Source organism: Dipteris shenzhenensis, chromosome 8 (genome assembly GCF_047967505.1).
Source record: "Dipteris shenzhenensis isolate YYH24624 ecotype China chromosome 8, Dip_SZ_1.0, whole genome shotgun sequence".
NCBI classification, from domain to species: domain Eukaryota; kingdom Viridiplantae; phylum Streptophyta; class Polypodiopsida; order Gleicheniales; family Dipteridaceae; genus Dipteris; species Dipteris shenzhenensis.
In genome coordinates, this window is record NC_141603.1 from 153,652 (window position 1) to 174,552 (window position 20,901).

The 20,901-nt window shown below is 47.1% G+C and overlaps 1 protein-coding gene across 2 annotated transcripts in view; it reads left to right on the top strand.

Moving 5' to 3' along the window:
* Positions 1-399: 399 nt before the first annotated feature.
* The window catches only part of EMB2410 (embryo defective 2410), a 231,310-nt gene continuing 210,808 nt past the window's right edge, over positions 400-20,901 (top strand). For both annotated transcript variants that reach the window (XM_087378591.1, XM_087378592.1), the window contains exons 1-6: positions 400-2,789; positions 6,674-6,872; positions 6,992-7,051; positions 7,206-7,310; positions 9,237-9,377; positions 18,046-18,108. In XM_087378591.1, the coding sequence (XP_087234717.1) occupies positions 523-2,789; positions 6,674-6,872; positions 6,992-7,051; positions 7,206-7,310; positions 9,237-9,377; positions 18,046-18,108 (2,835 nt within the window). In that variant the 5' untranslated portion in view covers positions 400-522. The remainder of the gene's footprint in view (positions 2,790-6,673; positions 6,873-6,991; positions 7,052-7,205; positions 7,311-9,236; positions 9,378-18,045; positions 18,109-20,901) is intronic.

The window sequence follows — 20,901 nt, forward strand, 5'->3', positions numbered from 1 at the left end:
TGGCCATCTTTGCAATGCTTGATTCGCAACCTGGACCTTGAGCTACCGCAGCACAATCTGCGAGTAGGAAGTTAGAAGCAAGTAGTGCAAGAGGAGCGGGCTTTCTTATAGGTGTTGCAACAAAGCGTGGAATTGGAATCCCGTACCATAGCAAAGAATGGTAGTAACGACCCATATTTTGTCACTTTCAAATTGGTCCGTAACCACAATATCTCCCCTTGATGAGGGCAGGCCAATAAACTAAGAGTTAATAGATAGTTACTTTACCCTGTTAAAGGGGAAACCCAAAAAAGCGCGGGGCGACACTCTTAAGGACGTTTCCATAAGCAATGCCTTATATATAAGTAATAAGAATATAGGTGGATGTTGGTGGTTTGCCTTGTGGTGTCGAGACGAAGAAATGGAGGAGGAACGCCTCTCTTGTTCGTCTTCTCTTGCTCGATCACATGCATCCTCCTTCCAGCTCCTCCTGCTATTGCACACGTGATCTCTCATTCCCCTCTCATCGCCTCGTCTGCCGCTATGTATTCTTTGCACACCGCCCCCCAATTCGCTCTCGACTCCTCTGCCTTCGCCTGCCTTCCTTCGCAATCCAAGACCCAACGCGGCTTCCTCTTTGGCGTGCAACAGGTGGGTGTCGTCAAAAAGAGGACGAAGAAGAAACGGAGTGAGGATTTCGGTGGCTTGCATTTGCATGGCGAGGTGGCATGCTGCTCGTGGCATCCTTATCATCATCTGCCATACGGATGCTTCTCAAGCCAACGCAATTCGTCCGTCTACTGCTTTTTGACGATTAAGAGTGAGAGCCGCCCCCGAATTCTTAGCTGCAGATGTCAAAGTGGAATGAGGGACAGGGGCGGCACGGTGCTCGGTTCTACCCGCGAATTTCTATACGAGAAAGGTGTTCTTGTTTTACGAGGTTTAGCGTTCGTTGGAAGTGTGGTGCTCTTCGGGATTTTGACGTTATATGCGCAAGCCAAGACACAAGCCCACATCGAAAAGCACGTTTTGCCTCCCATCGCTAGCATCGTAGCTGCGCACCTGGGCCGAAACGTTGGTCTTGGGAAGGTGCAGAGCGTTTCTCCGTTGGGTCTCACCTTAGAATCTTTCTCGTTAGGTCCTCACGATGAAGAGTTCTCGTGTGGAGAACTCCCCCTGGTTGAGGTCCGAATCCGACCTCTTGCAAGCATTCACAGGAGACAAATCGTCATCGATGCAGTTCTGATCCAGCCTAATGTGCTCGTTTGCCAGAAAAGGGATTGGACATGGCTTGGAATACCAACGCCTGTGGATAAATCGGTCCACCGGTCTAGCTCCGAGGAAGGTTTAGACAAGCGCACAAAAGCTAGGCGGTTGTCGAGGGATAAAATTGCATCAAGATTGGCGAGAGACAGAGACGACGAAGCAAGGAGATGCGCAATATCCGGATACGTGCTGCGCAAGGACCAGCTTGCGGACGCTATGGACATTGACGACACTGATAAGACAGCGAGGGACCCAAACGTCTCGCAAACTCGCGCTGACAGCTCTAGTAGACGACTGACGCAGCAAAAGACGGTAGATTTTGAGAGGGATTGGTATGCGGCAATCAAGGGAGGAGAGGAGGAAGGCAATCGGAGTTTTCAGGCGGAAGTCTTGCCTCGTGATAAGTTGGCCCGGGGTAGATACAAGAGGTGGTTAGATGAACATTTTGTGAAGCCAGTGCGGTTTTTCAAGCAATGGAGTGCCAAAACCACGATAAAAAGAGTGGAGGGTCAAAGAAGAAACCTCGACTATAGTGCTGCAGCTGCAAGGGCCTATTTTGAAAGAATTGACCGTCAATTCCCCGTGAATGGTTTAGGAGGGCGAGATCAAAGGTCAGTTTCCGTAGGGGTCATCCATGATCAGCAGGCAACTTCCAGCACAAAGTCGGAGAAGTGTGATGCTGGGGCAGATCATAACAAAGGAATTTCAATTTCTTATGGCCAAGCAAAGGACGCCTTCGGTAAAAGCCACGTCCATCGGATGGAGGATTTAGAGGGGAACCCGTGGGGAAAAGGTTCACCGGAATCTGACAAGGCTTTGAATTACAGAAATGATGTAGATGACAATGAGCAGACGAATTTGCCTTTAGCAGCAGAAGAATTTGCGCATTCGGATTGGAGGAATTCCAAGGAACACTCTCCCACATCCTTAGACATGTCTAAGCTTGCGACGCTGGGTCCTGCATTTTCAGGCAGCGAACATCTACGCAATGACAGGCTCGTAGGGGAGAGGCCAGCTCAGGCAATTGTCCATGATAATACAAAAAATGAATTTGCAAATGCATCGTTAACAGAGCAAGATTGGAAGAGAGTCCGAGATGTCACAGAAAGTGGTGCAAGTCTTGGTGATATGCAGGCTATAGATACTCGGGAGTGCAATGGGAAGCCCTCTTCTTTTGGGCACCAAGACGACATTGCCAAGATGGCAACCTCTGGTCACAGATCCTGGTCGGAATTGGCAAGTTTGAGTTCTTACAAGTCTGATTCAAGGCCACATGAAGGGATGCTCAGGTGGTGGAAGCCTTTCTCTTTAGACAAGGGTGTAGAACAGCATGGGAAGGCTTTTGGGGATGAGTCTACAGATAACCAAACGTCTAGGACAGGTCTCAAGAGTAGAGCAAAATTAATTACAGAGAATCTTGTTGCACAAGCAAAAAGCAACCTCGAAGCTACCCCTTTGCAGAAGTGGGTGCCTGTGACCCTTGAGTCTGTGTACTTCAGAGGCGGAACACTTATGCTGCTTGCATATGGGGATCATGAGCCCAGGTGATTCCTTGCACCACTCTGGGTACATCGAGTTTTTTTGCTGAACAGAGTTATCACCATGTGCAATTGTTCAATGTATTTTAAAGTTTGTAAACTTTTCGTTCCGAATCCTGTTTACAGGCAACCGCTTGTCCATTTTGGCACTTTTCGTGTAGTGTGATAAGTGTGGAACAATATGAAACACATTAAAAAACACGCCGGAAAACAGCAAATCTCCTTTCTGGAGATCTGCACTGTATGGTGTACCTGTGCATACTAACTCATGTGTGTCTGGTCTACCTATAGAACAATACTAAGCATCTGACCTTTTCCTCTTTTATCTCTTATCTCTCTGGGCTCTGTGGCAGCTTGCTTATGTGCTGCCTTATGCTACTGCTCTTCGCTTGCTGGCATGGAAAAACAGATTGGAAGCAATAAAGCCTGCATCTCTTTCATGCGAATGCTAGTTGATGCTGCAAAGTGAAATTAGGTGGCACCAAAGGAGTCATGATAAAAGCAATGTCATATCAGTAGGCAAATTCAGCCCAAGGGACCTTTCCATATTGGAGAACCGTGCCTGAATAAGTGGTGTGGTTACTTGTGGATCATATGCCGAAGAATGGCAGCAGTATCTAGTCGTCCATAGAACTTGGGACTGCTGTTTTGTGTGCCGAGGAAGAGCATTGCTATGTGTGGTGCTTGAGGTATCTTCATTATTGGAAAAATCTGACATTTTACATAAGTGAGTGTGGCTATCACGTGAGCGTAGAAGGCAAATGATGAGCACCATCCCATCTTTCCAGTAAGAAACGAAGTAGAGTACCTCGGATAGATCTAGTATTACAGTCTGTGTTTGAACTGGTAAGTGAGAGATTGATAAATGTAGCCTGGCGTGCTTGCTTTGCGTTTGTTTGTAGAAGCAGATGATGTGTGAGCCTCTTTCAAACAAACTTTTTCCATTGCCACTTCTAGGGCATTTAAGCCCCCAATAGGATTGTGCTCCACTGTGAAGTGGAGAAGAACAACCAAATGATGAAGACTAGAGGGTCCCTGGCAGGACCTTGATTGCCGTAGCAGCAAATGTGCGCAAGGTTGGGGCTAAGACTGAGAGGATTGTCGTTCTAAAGTAGAACATTGTTTTCAATTAAAAGTGCAGTATTGCTGTCAAGAGTTATGCTACACCATCCTTGAAGGACAAGGGATTTGGAAGCATGCTATAATCAGGATTATATCAGCATATTGGATTATTGGTTGCAATATGTTTAAACTTTCGATCGGATGACGGTTAAAGTAGAATGCATGAAGCATGCTGACATAGGGCAACTATCTCCAAATTTTGTAATATATGATGAGGGAGGAGGGAGGAGACACAGTCATGAAACACACTATGATGGTCTGGCATCAGCGCTGGTCAGAAGATGGATACCAATCCAGGATCCATACATCTCTTGAGCATGCTTCCATGAAGCTTCAGAGGTTTTGTAACAAGTGTCATGCTGGCAGAACGGTTGAGGCCACCCACCGTCAAGGAGCTGGCAGCAATGGAGGATGAAGAGGGTGAGAATGCCTCGTGTCAGGCAAGGGTAAGCCTGGCAAGAGCAAGCCGAAGGAAGATGGATCCTTGAGGCGGGGGAGACAAGGAAAAGAGGGGTTTCTATTGCGATAACTTGAGTCACTTCGCATGAGACTAGAAGGAGCAGAGCTCCATTGGATGACCATTGTGATAAACATCCAGCCACGTCAGAGGAGTAGATTGTAGCCAGTGGTGCTTCCAAGCACATATTCAGCAAGATTGAGTGGGTCATGTTTTTGGATCCAGCCGAGGCTGCTCGATCATTGGATTGGCGAAATTCCAGTATAGGCAGGCTAGCGGCCTGCAAAGGACCCAGCAGGCAAGGGGGGTTTTTGTCAGATCTGGTCGGTCCCCAGGACTGGATGAGTGGGCCCTAGGCCTGGCTTGTACACATTGGGGTGGCCTAGTTTATGGGGCGCTGGAGGGGGGAGAAGCTCAAAGAAGAGAAAGTTATGGTGGGGGTTGGGGGGAAAGATAAGCTCAAAGTTGAGAAAGTTGCATTGCCTATCAGCTAGATTGTCTAAGCATTTTGACTTACAATTGCTCGTTTGGGAGAGACTGAAATGAAATTGTAAAGTCATTACAAGCAGTTGTAGCTTGATCGAAGAGAAAGTGGAGGACCTTTGACTAGCCTTCCCCTTTAATGCTAGCCTTTGTCAAGGTGGCCGAGTCTTTCTTTCACCTCCGGAGTGCTAATGTAAATTTAGTACGAAGACCTTTGTATAAATGGATGCTCAAGTATGTGTGGGTGTGTGGATATGTATGTGAGAGAACATATGTTTATACTATGGTACACCCACCGTTGGGCACTGATGACATCGATGGGGATGTCATAGTGGCTGCTAAACGTGATGGAGTTTACGGTTTTCAACCTTGTGACTGTCATGAGATTGAAATTGCAATATGTGTTGTGCTTTTAGAGGATGAGTTTGGATTCAGCTAGATATGTATATATGGAGAGATGCAAATGTGGTAACTGAAGAGCTGCTTGTAGTTGTTGAGCTTCAGTCACATCCAATAGGAGGAATGGATTGCAAACAGTGGTGCTTCCAAGCACATGTCCAACAATGATATTGAGTGGTTTAGAAATTGGAGCCTACAATCTGCATTTGACTGTGATAGTGAAGGACAGCAGGAGTTGCTCAGTCAGGGGATTTGGCTACTTTTGTCAAGCTGACAAAGATGTACTCTCACAGACATTTGAGAGAACTTGTTTTCTGTCATGCTTTAACCAAATAGAAGATGTATGTAAGATTGGATGACCAGGAGGTTGTCACTAGTTGACACGGAGACGGTTGTTGAGTCCTATACAATGTTACAGCTGGGTTGGTTGAGAATTAAGTCAGATCACTTGGTTTGAGGCATGATGGGATTGGGTACAATGCCTCGCTTCATGGATTTCGACTATGGTGGGGGGTTGACTCCTTGGTTTTCTTTCTAGAGACCCTCTGGACAGAAAGATGAAAGACTTCATTCTGGAGGCAGTCGACGCCTACTGCAAGTTTACAGTGATGTGATCTTTTGAAGATAGTTTGTGTCAGTGACAGTTCTTGGAGAGGCCATCCCAAAGGCTCCTAAGATTTTTTGGTAGACACAGTGGAAGACTTAATGTTGGCACATGGGGTACCACTTGTAAGATGAGGATGTTGTGAGTGCGCGTGCTTTGGTAGATTCATTCTCCAGGATGGAGTCTGACTGGGCTGGAGGATGTTGTGTGTGCGTGTTGTGAGATAGATTCATTCTCCAGGATGGAGTCTGACTGGGCTGGAGATTGGGATTTGAGATAGTCAGATGCTTGAGGAATGACTTTCTTGTCATAGAGTGTGACCTGACCGTCCACTAGCTCAGGGACAGTTCCTACTTCTTCGGCAGAGTTCAAAGTGATTTATTATCAGCATGTGAATTTTTTGAGGCTTAGAGATGACACATTACATCCGGTCATTCAGGGGGAGGCAGAAGATATAGCAAAATATCTTAATTTGACATCTGCAGCAACGTATGTGAGTCAGGTTTTCATAAGTTGTAGTCCATGCTTTTCAATCTATGTCTTTGAGTGTTCTATATTTCACAAATTTTACATATGCAGACTCTTTTTGGATGTTGAACTACAATTACAAACAGATTTGTATGAAAGTCACGTTTACAACACTTGATGCGTGCTGGAAATTTTCTAAGAAGACTTATACAATATTGATTTGCAAAACTTCACATGTCTTTGATATGCCCTCTTGCATGGCAGCTCCTTGTGTCTCTTGCCATCCATCAACTTTGAGTTTTGACTTTAAGAAGGGTCTGAGATGCTTATCACATGCTTTGTCTTTTTGGGATTCAGAGTGATGGAGAATATCAATGGGTATGTGAAGCTTGGACACAAGTATGAGCAGGTTGATGTGCATGTGACTGGGAGACTAAATGAATGGAGGACAACTACGCTTGAAAGGGATGGAGGAAGACTCCTTGTGAAAGTCTTTGCAGATATTCGACAGCAAAAGTGGCATGTAAAATTGAAGGGAAATAATCTATTTGCCCCGGTATATTCCTTTGTTTAATTTGTTTTTCCAGTCCTCGTCCTTTCATTCTCACACTTTGATCTTCATACTGGCAGTGTAAAGAACATTTCTCATTATTACAAATTTTCTATTGGTGATAGTTGTTGGAAAGGCTACTGGAGATTCCTTTAGACTGGTCAGATGGACGAGCTACTGGCGAGGTATGTAAGGTTGCATGGATATTGTGATAGTGATTATGCACAAGATCATGAGACTAGCATTCAAAAGTTAAGCTCATGTGATCTGTGTGATTGATTGCTATTCTTTTTTGGCTAAATGGCCCTTGTACTAATATTGAGAGGGGCAAATTATCAGTTGAACATTTGGGCATCCAAAGGAGACTTGTTTCCAAACTTGGCTGGAAGGTTGAATGTCTCAAAATTGGCTTTTCAAATATGGGAGGCACCATCTGCATTTAAGGTGTTGTACAAATTTCTTTACTTTTATTCATTATATATTAACCTTTGGAGATACATTCCACATCATATCCTTGTAATGGAAACTAGGCATACTTATGTTGGCAAACTGCTGATTAGTCTATAGACTGCGAAAACTGCTGATCAGTCTATAGACTGCGAAAACTGCTGATCAGTCTATAGACTGCTGATTAGTCTATAGACTAATTATATAAGCTACGACTCCTAGTGTGATGCACAAGCCTTTGCGGATTGTGATACCATTTATTAAATATGTAAAGCATTTGTCAATAAAGGAATGTTCACTTGCTACTGATACTTCTATCCTTCGTACTACTTTTTCAAGGGAGTTTAAAGGCATAAAAAAGCAAATTTGTTTCTTGCTGGAAGGGAAGCAATGCGCAGGAACAAGCTGAGAAAGCAATGGAGTGTACTTGCAAACGGATAATGAGTCAGTAAAGAGCTTTGCAAGGATTGGAGCGAGTGTTCCTTGAATTTAGTGGTAGTATGTGGAGGGGGAGACTGTGGGGGTTGTTTGGATGGTTGGGGAAGTGTTAGATTGAAGGATAGCATGCCCCCAGCATGAGGGGCTGATTTGTTAGATCGAAGATCTATGAGGCAAAGGTAGGGGATACCATGACAACTTGTGTATCTCTTTGAGCTTGGCCACCTTTGCAAACTATTATTTTGTGAGTAATGCATAGGTCCAAAAAGTATTTCCTGTAGTGCATGATTGTGACCCGGCATGTGTATGCTCTAATCTGCAAGTGAACTGCAAACAAGATGGCATCTTCTGAAAGGTCCAAGATCTTTGAATGTATGTTTCTTGTATTGGTCCTGAAGCCCTTGGGTAATAGGACCTCTTTCTGCTGAGCATATATCTGGGTGTCCTTATAAAGTGCTCATAGCCTTGTGGAATTCCTAGCATAGTTGGATGTCTGCTGGGGGCAGTAGCATGCTGCAATGTATACATCCATGGTCATGAGAGAGGGGGATGAGGAGTGAATGCAGTTGATAGGGAGAGGCAGAAGAGCTAGGTAGAAAGAGGGAGGGAGGGGGGGAGGGCATGAGAGCTGCTTGGGAGGGGAGGCAGGCTAAGAGGGTGGCTAAGAGAAGGTAGGTTGTGGCATAAAGGGTGCAGGCTGAGGTGGCATTGAGAGGGGGACAGAAGGATGGTACCAACATGGTTGTAGTGAGATCCTTGGCTTTTATGTCCCTAGGATATTGACCTGGAAAATAAGCCTTGGAGATCAACGGCCATACCTTGGTGGTTACATGCTTACATGTGACTCTATTTTGGTATCTCCTACCAAAAGAAAGAACCAGTTTGCAGTATCAGGCCAAATTTGCAACATCTCAGCATGTGAGTGCATGTGGGCACAATAAAAGACATGGAGCGAAAATGAAGGGGAATGCCATGAAGAAGTTTTTGGTAAATCTCTGGTTCACATAGTTATATTGTTAAGATGGTTCAGCAAAGGAAGCTTTGAAGCAACTTTTTGATTAAAATATCAGCTGTCAATTTTGTGCACATATCTTGCTTGCTGCACAAGGCCTTTAGAAGAAGCACTATATCAATTTAAACAATATTTGTTGTAGGCCATATACATGCACACATACAATATGGCATTTGTATAGTAGACTAGGGAAACCCCCATGATGTTTCACATGGATCTTGTGAACAATAGTTTAGTCATTTGGAAAATAATTTGATACGAGCAATGACTGACCATGAGGCTGACTAAGTTGTAGGCATGCATCTTAGCTTTCGCTGGTGAAAGTTTGAGGATAATATCTGTTGGGATGATGTTCATATCATGTAACATATAATAATATAACTCCTAGATCTAATGGGAGTGACAATGCCTATGGTCCTTGTTTCAAATTTTGAGATTGCTCGAATGGGCTGATGTTCTCTGGTATTGTGCAGGATGTAAGCGGCATGTTGTTTTTTCAAGGTCAACGATTGTTTTTGCACAATACAAGTGGGTTTTTTGGTGCTATTCCATTGCATGTGTCTGGAGATATGGATCTTAACCAAGATGGTGGAGAATATCGGTTGGTCTGTCAGGTTGCTCTTCAACTTTCAGCATAGAAAAGTATATTCCCTCTCTAGTTACACTTCCATGCTTATTATGGATTAATCACCTTGCTTGGTTTCCTTTAAGCTTGAATAAAGGATAATTGTGGCTATGTATCAGGAAATTCAAAACCAGATTGGGGTAGGAAAGTGGAGGAGAGGATTTTTCTATGTGAGGCTTGAATATTTAAGGGTATAAGATGCATGAAACATCCTTTGTTTACAGTTGTAGCTTACCGTACACAATTGTTCACCTTGTATTACAACTTTATGGTTGTTGGAGATCAGTATGGTCCTATGTTACGGTTTATTGATGCTAATTCTTATCTCATGTAGTCTTGAGGTTCAAATGGTGTTATGTTTGTTGTAATGGATAGATTAAATAATTCTCTCTCTCTTTGTTTCTTTCTTTCTCAGTCTCATAGACCCATCGGCCTTCCCAAGAATTCTAAAAACTCTCTCTCTCTCTCTCTCTCTCTCTCTCTCTCTCTCTCTCTCTCAGTCAACCTTGGGAAAACCAAGGTCATGATCTTCAACACCTCCCGACCCGCTATGCACCGAGAGCAGTTCCTCTTCACCGGCGACCCTGTTGAGATAGTCGACTCTTATACATACCTGGGCGTTGTATTCTCAGGCCCGATCTTCACGATGCGCCCGGCCATGCAGGCTAGGATCAGCCGAGGCTATGCCGCTCTTGCCAGACTGGAGCGACAGTGCTACCACTCTCACTTTCAGGACTTGCGGACCAAGTCTCTTCTTTTTGATTCCTTGGTCCACTTAGCAGGTATGTACGGCAGCCCATGGTGGGGGGTCAACCTTTCAGACACAGTGGGCACGCGTCGAGCGCCTACAGATACTGATGTTTGCTCGGATGATCCGCAACAAACCATCGGTACCTCATCAGATTATCTTAGCAGAATTCGGCGCCTCACCAGTACAGCTTGATGCGGCCTTCCAGGCTATCACTTATCTACACAGGATCAGGGACTTCAGCTCCTCTTCCGACGGTCGCTTCCGCCTACCCTGGCTAGCCCTATCCTCCTCTATGGGCTTATCCGCTGATGGGGACCAGCGATGTTGGTATAGACGCCTTTCCAGTTGGTTCACCCGATTGGGCCTCGACATGGACCGGTTGCCTCCTTTTCAGTATAGCCTCGACGCTCCACCATCCCCTTTCTCCCCCACTGACCAGGAGGTCAACCAGATCAGCCGAGAGGACCTGCTCCAGCTTCACACCTGGAGGACTTGGTTTCTTCATCCCGAGCTTCCTGTGAAGCTCGATTACTATCGCTGACACTACCTCCAGATCTCACAGGAGGGTTTCATCACGCCCCCGGGCTATACACAGATTCATCTACCGCATGCGCTCCGGATTTCACTCGGCTACTTTAGGGTTTCATCACACCGATCACGGATCGAGAGTGTACGCACATAGGGTATCCCACGAGAGGACCGCATCTGCCCACTTTGCGACCTGCAGGAGATCGAGTCGGAGGAGCACTTTGCTTTCAGATGCCCTATCTATTATGCCATTCGAGGCCGGTACCACTGCCTATTCCGCGACGGATTCGGCCCCCTCACACGCATGCTGCAGTTCCCGGACCAGCGGTGCCTAGCCGCTTTCTTATATGAGATGACCCGCCACCGAGATGCATCCCTCCGGGCACGACAATGTGCAGCCCACACAGCGTGAGGACACTCAGCGACCCATCACTGATTTCTTCCAGTCACAGGATACCTCTCCTCACTCTAGCCGACGACGCGGACGTGAGCAAGAGCCAGAGCCACGACAGCTACGCCAGCGGACATACTCACACATCCGGGTCCATGACATCCCTTCTATGCTCTTAGCACGCCCTACCGGGGTCACCGTCGCTCTTGTTCTTCAACATAGGGCCTCCCATCGCCCCCGACGATCGAGCTCGACTAGGCAACGTGACGTCAGAGGCCAATCATCCATCGCAGGGTTTTTTCGACCTCCCATTTGATGGGCCCTCTATGATTGGCCTCTGACGATCACCACATGCATATATATATATATATATATATATATATATATATATATATATTTGTATCTCCTCCCTTCTGCTCCATTTTTTTGTGCCATTTTTTTGTATCATCTGGAGATAGATACACATTTTTTGCACTAGGACTAGACACACCGTCCTTCATAACTTTTTTGAAGAAACGGTTGGCTGGACCGTTTTGAGACCGCCACCGTTATGCTCATTGTACTAGTTATCTTTAGTCTCATAGACCTTCACGGTCTCCCGAATACTTTAATAAAATTTCTTTCTTTCTTTCTTTCTCTCTCCTGCACTTTGTCTCATAGGCCCGCGAGGCCTCCCGTAGATGTCTCTCTCTCTAGATGAAGATCTCACACGGGCATGTGAATGAAGATCTCACACTCCTACAGCAAGAGCATAGAAGGGAAGGAATGGTACGAGTGATGGCTGCAAGGCAAGAGGGGAAATGGGCAGTTTACAGAGATGGTAGGGTGATCATTCAAGAGAGGGCAGAAAAAGAAGCACGAGATGCAGGAGAAGGTGACAGCACATTACGGTGTCTGAACGATGGCAAAACAAATTGAGGATGGCAGTGTGGAATTGTAATGGCACCCTATGGTCCGCCGACCCAGGGGGGGTTTTTAGAGACATATCATAACAGAGATGTGATCTTCTACACCGAGACACATGAGAGCCCAGAGAGGGGGCTACCCATAATGACAGGATACACATGGGAGTCTGCCCACAGGAGGAAGCTGAGGAGGGATAGTGGGGTACGAGGATCCGGAGGTGTGGTGGTTCTCTTCAGATCACATTTGAGGCCACTCCTCTCTATGATACGAATGGAGGAGCATGCACGGCACATGTGGATTTGTGTCCAGTTACCAGACACACAGCCGACCTTCATTGCAGTATGTTACTTTCCCCCAGACACATCATCTTATGCGTGAGAGGTCACCACTGACGGGCACAGCCCATATGAGACTATTCATGATGATATCATAGAGTTCTCTAGACACGGGGACACTCTCCTCCTTGGTGACTTCAATGCACGTATTGGGAACAGACAGGTGGGCTTGTTAGATTTCGATGAAGATTCCCTCATAGTACCGGAGATGGATGTAGCAGAGCTGGGGATCGTGAGGCAGTCGGCAGATGTAGATGCAGATGCACCAGTGACAACATATGGGAGACATTTACTTGAGCTGGGGGGTATACATGACTTGATCATATAAAGCGGTCTCCGAAGATGGCCATCATCTGGTGGACTCACCTGTTTCCCACATGGAGGGGGGAGTAGTACAATAGACTACCTGCTCGGTCCACTAGCACGAGCCCCACGGATACATGATTTTACTGTGCCGCCTCCTCCACTCAGAGCTAACCACTCATATCTCACCTTCTGTATATCGGCCGCCACGCCAGGCCCCCCCCCCCCACCCACTCGCGTTCAGATCCATTTTGACCGTGCTCTTGACCCGGTGTACATGAGCCACCTAGCTTTTGAGCTTCCAGTACTTGGACCTCGCACATGCATCAGACACTCTTCTATCGGTGATACACGATGTTGCCGCCAGATCCTTTCCTACAACACGATCTACCATAGTTAGGGGAAACGAAAACGGGGAAACGGGGAACGGAAACGGAAACGGAAACGTTTCGGGATTTTTGGGAGGGCTGAAACGGGGAAACGCCACGTCAGCAAGGGAAGGGAGTAGATGATGATGGAGGGCTGAAGCAGGCTGCAGGAGAGAAAGGAGAGGAAAGGAGTGAATGGGGCTGAAGGAGGGCTGGAAAACCTTGAGGATGGAGAGAGTATGAGGCTGAAGGAGTGGGAGGAGCCTGGAGACCAAAATCAAAAGCAAAAAGACAAAAAATGTGATTTTGGAGACCTAGCAGCCTGTGTTGTCTGAAACGGCACGTTTCAGGGCTCTGAAACGCGTTTCAGACTGGCTGAAACGTTTCAGCCAGCCGTTTCAGGGTCCTGAAACGTTTCAGATCCTGAAACGCGTTTCAGGAAACGGCGCTTCTCTGAAACGGCGTTTCAGGCCTGGCTGGGCTCTGAAACGCGTTTCAGCGTAACTGTGCGATCTACACGTGTTCTAGATGGGAGGATTTCCCTTAATCCTTGTTTCGATGATGAGTGCAGAGAGATGAGAGCCCACCTTACACGTGAGATAGCACTGGGGCATTTGACTTCACCAGAAGCACAACATATCTCACGCCGAGTGACACGGCGTAAGAAGCGGGCTTTTCTCATGCACAGGATGGATGAGGTGATCAGCTCCTTTCGCGGAGGAGATCCTACTACGGGATGGGGGCTCTTATCAGAAGGGAAGTCACCTATTTCCATCATAGATCCCGTAGTGTGGCACACATATGCTTTGTCTCTATATGATGTCCTAGGTCAAGCACCACCTGATATGTACACTATGCCCAGACCTGCCACATGTCATTTGTTTACTTCACAGAATGTGCGAGCTGCCCTTCTCCGGCTTCATAACCGACGATCACCAGATAGGGACCACGCATTGAGCATTTTGCGCATGGGCAAGAGATCCTGATCCTAATCTTAGCACAGCTGTTCAACGATGCCGTATGCCATGGCTTCCCACCTACCTGGAGCACCACCACCATAGTATTGATACACAAGGCAGGTGATCTCATGGACGCTGGAAACTACTGTACTCTTATGATTGGCCACACTTTGGCTAAGATATATGGGTTGGTACTAGAGAGGGAGATCAGCAGCCACACAGAGGGTCACGGGCAGTGGGCACTTGGACAGGCAAGATTTCGGAGACAACCCTCCACCCTGGATCACATTTTCACCCTCAGGGCTATTATTGAGGAGGCGAAGTCGAGGCATCAGAAAGTCTACACTTGCTTCGTAGACTTTCGTAAGGCACATAGTTGCATATGAAACGCGTTTCATACAAGTATGAAACCCGTATGAAACGTTTACATCCGTTTCATACAACCCCAATTATTGATAGACAGTACTAGGAGGATTCAAGATCTTTGGATTCCATTTGTAGTTTGACCTTTACCTTCATGGTCCAGGGAAGATCATTGACGACTCTAGTTTTTTTTATGATCAGTATGTAGTATGTATGATCAGTATGATGAGGATTCAGTATGTATGATCATTCAGTATGTATGTGTGATGATGATCATTGAGTATTCTAGTATGTGTGATCATTGATGACTCTAGCTTTTTGTATGATCAGGATTCAGTATGTATGGTGCTCATGCTTGATATGTATGTTTTTTGTATCATGTTTGCACTATGGAGTCACTTACAATCTTTATTTGCACATTTTTGTATACGGCATGATGCATACCCTAGGTATAAATGCACATATTTTCACATTCCGAATGAAACCCGTTTCATTCATTTTTCGAAACCCATTTCAAACGTATGAATTCCGTTTCAAACCTCCCGTTTCAAAAACTCTTGGCAACTATGGTAAGGCATTTGACACTGTCCCATGCTCTCGCCTGATTACATGAGCTACAGCTCCCAGATATCATGATTTGGGGTGTCATGAGTCTATATGAGTCTGTCAGAGGGAGGATACGCGCCCCAGGAGGCTTATCAGACTAAATTGAGAGCACCAACGGAGTAAAGCAAGGCTGCCCCTATCACCGACTCTTTTTGGGCTCTATATTGACAAGATCACTTCTTTTGTCGATCGACTTGGCAGGGAGGGTTTGCTCCTGGCTGACCTGATGGTGCAGATATTGATGTACGCTGATGACATAGTCCTCAATTCATCCTCAGCAGAGGGACTGCAGAAACATCTAGAGGCTATGGATATGTTCTGCAGGGAGAGAAACTTGACAGTTAACCTTGGGAAGACGAAGGTTATGATCTTCAACACCTCGCGAGTGGTGTCCCGTCACCATAGTTTCACATACCGTGGCATCCCCCACGTTGCGAGACAGCTCGACAGACACAGATATGAGAGCTTCTCACATCTCATCAGAGTGCCACCAGGTTACTTGGATATGTGGAGCCTGAGCATGTACTAGGAGTGCTAGCCTTGAGCACCGGACACTCTTCTGTTACTTTGCTACTCTAGTATTTTGTTCACTAGTTTAGCATGTTAGCACTTTAGCTTTAGCTTTCAGTTTTCAGTTTTCAGCAAGGGTCTTAGTGAACCCTTTGCTTCAGCCCTCAGTGGCTTGTATGAGGTACCTTTTGGATTCACACTTTGTCTCATAGGCCCGCGAGGCCTCTTGCAGACGTTAATATATCTTTTTTCTCTCGCTCCTGCTCCCCGCCTGCAGCTCCGCCGCCCCTCCCTTTCTCGGCGCTGCCTCCCCGCCTGCAACTCCGCCGGTAGCCCACTCCCCCGCCTGCAGCTCCGCTGCTCTCCTCCCTGCCTGCAGCCCCTTCCCTCCTGTTTGCTCCGCCTCCGCCTCCCCTCTGGTGGCTCTCCTCCCCGCCTGCAGCCCCTCCCCTCCCGGCTGCTCCGCATCCCCTCTCCCCTCCCGTTTGCTCCGCCTCTTCTCCGCCACCCCTCCACTCTCCCCCCGCTCTTGCTCCTCCTCCGTACCTACCCCGCCCCCCTCGGGCAACAGCTAGCCCTACCCCGCGCAGCTATATCCCCCCCACGTCACGCAGCTAACGTACCCGGCCCCCCTCCCCCGCGCAGTAGCTAACCTACCCCCACACCCCCCGTCCTCTACAACGAAACACCCCCCTCCCCCACTGCCCCTTCATTGTGCGCGCCCCTCCCCCCCCTTCCTCGCCATGGGGGGGCCCTCGTACTCCCTCTCTTGCTCCTGTACTAGACCTGTACAAAGGACATCAAAGTCAGTCCAAGAAATGGGAAAAGGCGATAAAGAGACGGACAACACCAAGAAAGACGACAAAAAAAAGACAGCAAACACAACTGAAACCTGAGGATGCGAACACGTGCTACAACCGAAGCGGACTTGGGGTTGACATCAAAGCAAAGACGGGATCCACCTTAGCCTCAACTTCAGCCTCAGTATGTGCTTCTACTTCGTAAACGGTGGGCTGGGTTTGAGAGCATAGAGGATTGGTGCTGGGAACATGTTTGAGCACGAGTGCGTTACTTTGTGTCCACGGAATTGGGTGAATATAGGGAAGGCGGGCTCTTGAGAGAGGAGGGGCTGCCCACACCAGGTTCTACATGAAATGGTTTGCTTCTGCCCTTCTACCCTGTCTAGCAAGCCCTCATACTCTGCTGTTGCAGCAACACCCAGCCCCTATGTGTTGACATTGAAGCGAAGGATTGGCACAGATCCACATGAGCAGATTTACTACTTAGAACAAGAAATAAGAGAGCTCAGGCTTATGGTTGCAGCCCTGGGGAGGAAAGTGAAGGAGATGGAGAAAGAAAGAAAGAAAGAAAGAAAGTTTATTAAAGTCTACTCTTTGAGTCGTAAGCTGATGTAATGCTGGCCGATTATCTTTCGCAGTAGATCTTAGCTAATATTTAATAACGTTGGGAGCGCTATATGCACTTCCAAAAGACTCTCAGTCTATAACTGATGTTGGTGTTTATCCTTTTTGGCGTGTGCTTTGTCTCATAGGCCCATGAGGCTTCCTGCAGACGTTATTTCATCTTTCTTTCTCGTTCATTTTGAGTTCTCTTTCCCTGAAATTGTTGTTATCCCTTACTGGTCGAAACCCTGCAATTACCCCAAGCTTGTCAGTAAAGTGGGAATTTAACCCGACCTGCTGCGATCTGATTGGAGAGCTGCGAATTTATGAGTCATTGGAGTTTCAGAAGCATGTATCTTGCAACCTTGATCCGCTCTTCTTCAAGCTCATCTGGATGTCCTCTATTTTTATGACTTCATCTTTTCCTTTGATGGAGGTCATCTTTGGTTGTTTTTAATATATCCCTCTTCTTTCACAAAATTTCTTGCTGAATGCCATACGTCTTCTTTCTGATTTTTGTTCATGCATGGAGCTTTTGGAGAATGCCATAAATTCTTTTGAGCCTGCGTAAATGATTCTAGTTCATTGCCTTAACCAATCTTCATTTTCAATCCTAGTCATTTTAATGTACAAACTCGACTTCGATAATTTTTCTGTTCTGCTGCTGTTTCCAATCTTTTTGGGTATCTCTATCAGAATCCAAGTAGTCTTTGGAGGTTATTTACATCCAAATAGTTTTTTACAGATTTACAGTTGCTTATTCAAAGCTACGGGAGTTTATTTTTCCAAAAGTGTAGTTTTAGCTTGATCTAGCACATACATTCTTAGATGTGAACTTAATTACATATTCACTGCAATCGTAGACGTGAACATTGATATATGCAATGATACACGCTCCTACAGATGTGGCCAGCTTTGTCAGGAGTTATTGTATCTCTTAACTTGGAAACATAAATTTCTCTCCCTTAGGACGTTTCTAAGCTTTATATGAAAAGAGACATGCAGAAAGAACAGTTGAGAAACCACGGTTTGTTGTTCCCTGAACAGCCAGACTAATTGAAAATTCACTGGACTTACTTTTATGGACTCTGGTTATTGAGTGTGACGTATCAGTACATAGATGGAATTATGGCTATTCTCGTATGTTGGCTTCTTTACGAGTTAGCTTTGTTGAAGTATGGTTATATTCCGTATCTCCTTGGAGTAAAATCAGTTTTAATGTTTATTGTAACAGGTGCCTAATGTGGAAGCAAATGCTCTTATGAAAACTCTAAAAGCTCGGCCCCTGGTGTTTCCTGTAAGTCTGCGGCATTTGATTTAGAAACGAGCCTTTTGGTGTCATTAATGTCTTGACTTAGTATATGTAGCTGAGATGGATCACTCTTTTGAGTTCTCCCTAGTATGGAAGCAAATGCTCTTATGAAAATTCTGAAAGCTCGGCCCCTGGTGTTTCTTGTAAGTCTACTGCATTCTATTTAGAAATGAGCCTTTTGCTGTGATAAGTGTCTTGAATTAGTATATCTAGCTGAGATGGATCGAACTTTTGACGACTCCAATCATTTGTAAGTCAGCTTTTTTCCTCTGTAAAATGATTACCAACTCACAATGGTACTGCACACATCACTATGTTTACGAATTCGATGAGCATGCATTCTTCAAATCTTGATGATTTGATCATGGCTAATCCTGCGTGGTCTTAAGGAGCTTTCTTGAAGATTTTTAGCAATTTGGCATTGGATGTGTCGGGTTACCCCCATTTTTTAAGATGATCATTTGCCATTGGGGTTTGAATGTAGGTGTGCATTGAATGAGCTTATTGCCTACCCACTAGATTTCGTCCGCTGGTCAATTGTTTTCCCATGGTGTTAATCCTGAGATCCAAAGGGCCTATCAACTCCATTTGAGGAGTCTAAAATGTCTGTTGTGATCGAAAGCGAGGAGCTCCCCGTCTGCTGTTGCTGCCCGCCACTGCCCATCGCCTTCACCCAGCCCCTCTCCCTAGGTTTCGTGGTCGCGCAGGCCCCCCTTGCAGCACCTCGCCACCTCGCTCCTTGGCCGCGCAGGCCCCTTGGCCCTGCGCCCAGCTCTCAGGTACTTGGCCACGCAGGCCCCTTGGCCCTGCGCCCAGCTCGCAGGTCGCCGCGCAGGCCCCTGGCAGCGCCCAGCTCGCAGGTCGCCACACAGCCCCTTGGCCCTGTGATCTGCTGCCTTGGCCGCGCAGGCCTCTTGGCACCCAGGTCGCCTGCAAACCGGTCGCGCAGGCCAGGTCTCTTGGCAGTGCCCAGCCCAGGTCGCCCCTTCAGGTTGCTTCAGGTTAGACAGTTTCAGGGCCCTCTCCGGGACGGTTCGCCTCGTGTTCCGGGGAGCTGTTATCCTGAGCTGTTTCCAGGCATTGGCGGAGCTGTCTGCTTCAGCACTGAGCAACCTGTTTGCATCCCACGCAGGCTGAAGTTCGGAGATTTCTTTACCCAGTTTTCTTTTTTGGGATTTATTGGTGGTTGGCTGTGAGTTCTTGGTGGGTATTTCCAGCAGAGGTAGCTCCTCCCCTCAGGACAGCGTAAGCTGAGACAATGGAGGACACTAATGCCACTCCCGTCGCCGAACCTGAGGAGATTGAAGTCACAGTTTCTTTTCCTCCCGACATTGTGCAGATGATTGAGGTAGCAGAGGAGGGTTTTCGTTCGACTCACATCATTGGCTTTCTACCCGGTAGAGGCCAGCAGTAACGTGATTGGGTGTACACCAGCATGGCCTCTTTGGGTGTCTCAGTTAGCCTCTTTGGGTGTCTCAGTTACGGTTTTCCGATTGCTTGGCAGAGGGTACTTTTCTTTTGGCCTTCAGTCTGCAGAGCAGGCTCAAAGAGTACTTATGAGCTCACTGATTCAGTTTCAGAGCAGAGTCATCCATTTGTGGCCTTGGCGGAAGCACTTTAGTTCTACTTCCCCTGGACCGCGAGAGGTCTCCTTTTGGATCCTTTTCCCTGGACTTCCTGATGAGGTTAGCTCTTGTCGCAGAGCTGTGGAGCATATGGCTAGTGTGGCAGGTACAGTCATCCCTTCAGGTGCTAGACCTTCCTATGCTCAGTCACTTACTGGTACAGGTGTTACGAGGGTTAGACTCATTTCAGATGTCCCCCCTCCTCAACCTTTGCCTACTTTGATTTCGTACTCCACTGGAGATGGGGTCCAGATGCAGCAGAGGGTTTTGTATGAGGGTCTTCCTGATTAGTGTCTTTTCTGTCGGAAGAGAGGTCACTTTATTAGGGATTGCCCCAGTCGTCGGCATCAATCTGAGACTCCGGATACATCTCATCCTCCGAGTGACCCAAAACCTACAGCTCAGCCTCCAGGGGTCTCTGAGCCTGCTTCGACTCACTCAGCAGAGCGAGAGGAGATTCCTTTGGGGGAGCCTCCAATGAACTCAGAGGACTTGGAGGTGCTTCCAACGGAACAGATCTCACGGAGAGGAGGAGACGTAGACAGAGGGAGAGTCAGCAGTATGAGCAGCCCCAGGGGTCTCTGAGCCTGCTTCGACTCATTCAGCAGAGCGAGAGGAGACTTTTTTGGGGGAGCCTCCAGTGAACTCAGAGGACTTGGAGGTGCCTTTAGGGGAACAGCTTTCACGGAGAGCTCGGAGGAGACGGAGACAGAGGGAGAGTCAACAGTTCAAGCAGCCCCAGGTATGAGCTCACAGTTGGCAGAGAGTTGAGGCACATGTGCAGGAGACCCCGGATAGGGGAGATACAGAGGACCATCCACAGGCAGGTCTTGACACTGTGCAGGAGATGGTAGCTCAGGGAGTTGAGGCACACGTGCAAGAGACCCCGGAAAGGGGAGATGCAGAGGACCATTCGCAGGCAGGGCCTCACACTGTGCAGGAGACAGTAACTCAGGATTTGATGACTCTTGACACTTCCACCTCGGAGGTTCATTTATTGGTTTCTGAGACAGTTATCCAGCAGGAAACTGCTCAGGCTGCGGACACGGTGATGGATGCCTCTTCATAGCAGTCCAGTGAGAGAGGTATTTCATGACACAGGTCAGAGTTAGAGACCGTCCCAGGATCTCATGCGCCTGTATGAGGTTCCCTC